The sequence below is a fragment of the Enhydra lutris genome, unplaced genomic scaffold (assembly GCF_002288905.1).
Source record: "Enhydra lutris kenyoni isolate GAN:26980312 unplaced genomic scaffold, ASM228890v2 scaffoldscaffold2072, whole genome shotgun sequence".
NCBI classification, from domain to species: Eukaryota; Metazoa; Chordata; class Mammalia; order Carnivora; family Mustelidae; genus Enhydra; species Enhydra lutris.
In genome coordinates this window covers 1-3,915 of record NW_019156156.1, presented here as the reverse complement: position 1 = coordinate 3,915, position 3,915 = coordinate 1, and the positions used below count along the sequence as shown (strand labels likewise).

Sequence of the window (3,915 nt, the reverse complement as noted above, 5' to 3'; positions counted from 1 at the left end):
GGGCCGAGCCCGGCCGGGAGGACCAGAGGTGCTGTGGGCCCTGGGGCAGCCGGGCTGCGCGGCCGTCGCTTCGCACGCGCGGCCCGACACCGCGCGGGGCACGGAGCAGGTGCTCGGCCGCTGAGCTCCGGGGTTGGCTGGGGCTCCAGGAAGAAGGCGGGCTCGCAGGCTGCGGCCGGCTTCCCTCCAACCGAGTGATTCGCCGAGACCCAATCAGAACGCGGCTCCTGGCTTCCTGCCCCGCGTCACCCAATGACCGTGCAGGGGAGGGAGAAGGGCGTGAAGCCCAGCGGTGCCATTACCCTTGCGGGCGAAGGGCTTCTAACCCGGGTGCAGCGGAGGGTTGCGTGAGCATCTCCGGTGCTTCCACTGTGGCGACTGGCATCCTCCAGTGCTCTAACCCAAGTCCTTGCAGGACCCGTACGATAACTCCGGAGGGGTCTGCACTGGCCCCACGAGACGCAGGTCCCGGGGCCCTTCGGGCCTCCTGTGAGGCACTCTGAGCCTGAGCACCGGCCGGGTTCCGCCCCGCGGCGTCTAGAACCCGCGGACTGGGCGGGGGGCTCTGGACCCATGGCGCCGCGTCGGACTCCGCGCCTCGCCCGCGGGCAGGGAAACACCGAGTCTGGGCGAGGGAGGCCGGGCGCCGTGAGTTTCGCGGACGTAGCCGTGTACTTCTCCCCGGAGGAGTGGGGCTGTCTGCGGCCAGCGCAGAGGGCCCTGTACCGGGACGTGATGCGGGAGACCTACGGCCACCTGGGCGCGCTCGGTGAGGCCCGGCCTGCCCTTTCTGTGACACGGAGTTTTTTAGACTTCGGGCCTGGACGCGCTCTAGTGTCTTGTTGTTGGGGAGGGTCTTCTCCGCTTGGGTTCAGAAGGCTGTATACCTACCCCTGTGGAGGGAGCGCCTTATCGAGGCTCCATCCTCTCACCCTGTCCGCTGTTGGCCTCTTCTCGCCTAGGATTCGCAGGCTCCAAACCGGCCCTCATCTCCTGGCTGGAGAGAAAGAAGGAGGTGTGGAGCCCCGAGGCCGAGGATCCTGAGGACGGGGCGAGGCACCCAGGATCTGGGCTAGGTGAGGAAAGTGGGGCTGAGCTGGACGGCCCAGAGCAAGCCCAGGGCAGGGGCTTGCTTCCCACAGCTTCCAACCCACACACGGGCTCTCTTACAGACCCCAGTTGGTAAGAGAGACTCCTCCGAGCCTTCTCTTCCAAAGTTCCTTTACCAGACCTGGTGCCTTACTTGGGTCAAGGACACCTAGGTTGGGGGATGAGAAGTTGGGGGTAGAATTTACTGAGCCTTCCTCTCTGTGTCCCAGAGTATCTGCGTGCCTCCGAAAGGGGCCAGAAGTTCATTTAGGGACACTGGTCATTTACACACCAACCTGCAGTCCATTCCAATGTCTGGAGAAATCTCAGTCCCTGTTGAAATGCCCGCTTCTGGGGGCTTTAACACAGCAAGCGATTGCTTATTTCCAACAGCAGTACGATCTCTCGCCTTCTGACAAACTGCAATTTTACAAGCCCTACATGAAGGGGGAAAAAAGGGCCCGTGGGCCATGGAATGGGGAGCTGCTGCCTGAGATGAGTCCTGGGGGCTCTGAAACAGGGTCTAGAACAGAAAAACTGTTTAGAGAAACTAGAACAGAGAAATGCCCCACTGTGAGGGAAAACACAGGCATGATCGCACAAGCACTCAACAATTCCGTTTCAATTCTCTTGTCTCTCTAGAAAGCAAGCAAAAGAACGAACCCAGCAGCAAAATCAGGCCCAAGGAGCCTGAGGATGCCCTTGTGAAGAACGTGCCATCAGTGAGGGCCAGGCTGGTTCCTAGTTTCAGGGACTGCAGCCGACCGTTGCCTCAGCTGTCCACAGACACGGGACAGCTGTGCTCCGAGACTCTCAAGAGGTCCTACGCCTGCCTGGAATGCGGCCGTTCTTTTAGCTACCCCTCCCTCTTAGCCAGCCACCAACAGGTCCACTCGGGGGAGCGACCCTTTCCCTGTGACCGTTGCAGACGTTGCTTCCGCCAAAGAGGCAACCTGGCTGTCCACATGCGTGTACATACAGGGGAGAAGCCCTTCCCCTGCCCAGACTGTGGGAGGCTCTTTGCCTACCCCTCGATGCTGGTCAGGCATCGGCGAATCCACTCCGGAGACCGTCCATATGTCTGTGGGCCTTGTGGGGTCCAGTTCTCCCAGAGGGCTCACCTCGTCCAGCACCAGCTGCTTCATACAGGGGACAAGCCTTATTCGTGTCCAGATTGCGGCCGCTGCTTCCGCCAGACGGGGGCCCTGGCTATCCATAGACACAGACATGGTGGGGAGAAGCCGTACGTGTGCACCGAGTGTGGACGCCACTTTACACACCCTTCCCTCTTGGCTATCCACCAGCACACCCATACTAGGAAGAAGCCCCATATCTGTTCTGACTGTGGTCGGGGCTTCGCCTACCCCTCCCTCTTGACCAATCACCAGCGAGTCCACTCTGGTGAGCGTCCCTACCCTTGTGCCCACTGCAGTGCCCGCTTTGCCCAGCAAAATAACCTGCTCCAGCATCAGCTCATTCACACCGGGGAAAAGCCCCATGTGTGCGCTGATTGTGGCCGCTCCTTCCGGCAAGGCGGCTCTCTGGCTATCCACAGACGCACACATACAGGGGAGAAGCCCTACTCCTGCCCTGAGTGTGGGCACCGATTTACCTCTTCCTGTGTCCTCAACAGCCACAGGCGCATCCATTCTGTCGAGAGGCCCTTCCCTTGTTTCCAGTGTGGGAAAACCTTTAAACGAAAGAGTGCCCTGGAAGCCCACCAATGGATCCATCGTCCAGGCGGGGCAAGTCAGAGGGGTGACAGACCTCTTTTACCACCCCCAACCCAGGCCTCCATCCCTGAGGGTCAGGAACCATCAGTACACTTCCGCCATTTTCCCGATGTGTTCAAGTAGTGCAAGTGTCTGAGTAAAAGCAGTGTAAAGGAACAAAAGTTTTAAGGTTCTCTCTCACCAAGTGTTGGGAAGGAGGTGCACAGAGGGCAAGGGGTAGGAGAGGGGAGAAAAAGGGAATCAGTCAACATGGAGATGGCAGGGGCTGAGCCACGTCTGGAATCTAGGAGAGACCTGGGAGCCGAGAGGTAGGACATCCGGAGTGAAGAACCTTCCAGAAGAAGCGTGAGACTCCTCCAGTCCGCCCCCAGCCCCGACCTCTGACCTTCAGCTCCAGGTTTCCCCTCACTCCAGATCTCAGGAGAACAGATCTCAGCTGGGGCCAGGAGCCATAATGTAAAAGGAGAATCATAGGCTTTGAACCAGTTTGTCCCCTGCCCAATCTTGGCTCATCCCCCGCATCATCAGCATCTCTCTGACTATAAAATGAATACATTAATACTACCCACAGGTGGTTGTGAGGATTAAATAATATATATTCAGTTGAAACAGTCTAGTACAATACTTCTAACTTGTGTATATCCTTCTGAGCTTTGCACATTACAGTAGAGCTGTTTGAATATTGAGGACAGCCTTACCTAATGACCCCTGCTGAAAACAACCACTTTTAATGTAAATTTTCTAGCTCTTTTACATGTCTTAGCAAGTTGGAAACCATTATTGCCTTATTTTTTTTTTCCTTAAGCGATTCACAATGCTTATCCTGTGCTCAACTTAGAGATGAGAGACTGTCTCATAATTCCCTGGACTGTGTCACTGTGGCTTAGGCACCCAGACCCTTGCTTATATATGTAATATATAATATATATTAGGTGTCTCTCTCACCAGGTTGTAAGCACCACCGAGAGAGCAGGCACCTTAATGCCACCTCTTTCCAGACCCCAGCGTTGTGTTAGAAGATGCCTCGTTTAATCGTCAACAGACACGGAGACCTGCAGGTGCTCTGGGACTAAACCTTGGGTCCGACCCAGCG

General features: G+C 57.1%; 1 protein-coding gene across 1 annotated transcript; it reads left to right on the top strand.

The window, feature by feature from the left end:
- Positions 1-573: 573 nt before the first annotated feature.
- Positions 574-2,945, top strand: LOC111140506 (zinc finger protein 501-like). Its single transcript, XM_022492741.1, has 3 exons — positions 574-769; positions 963-1,076; positions 1,732-2,945. Exons 1-3 carry the CDS (start codon positions 574-576, stop codon positions 2,943-2,945), a joined length of 1,524 nt encoding a protein of 507 aa, XP_022348449.1.
- Positions 2,946-3,915: the final 970 nt, after the last annotated feature.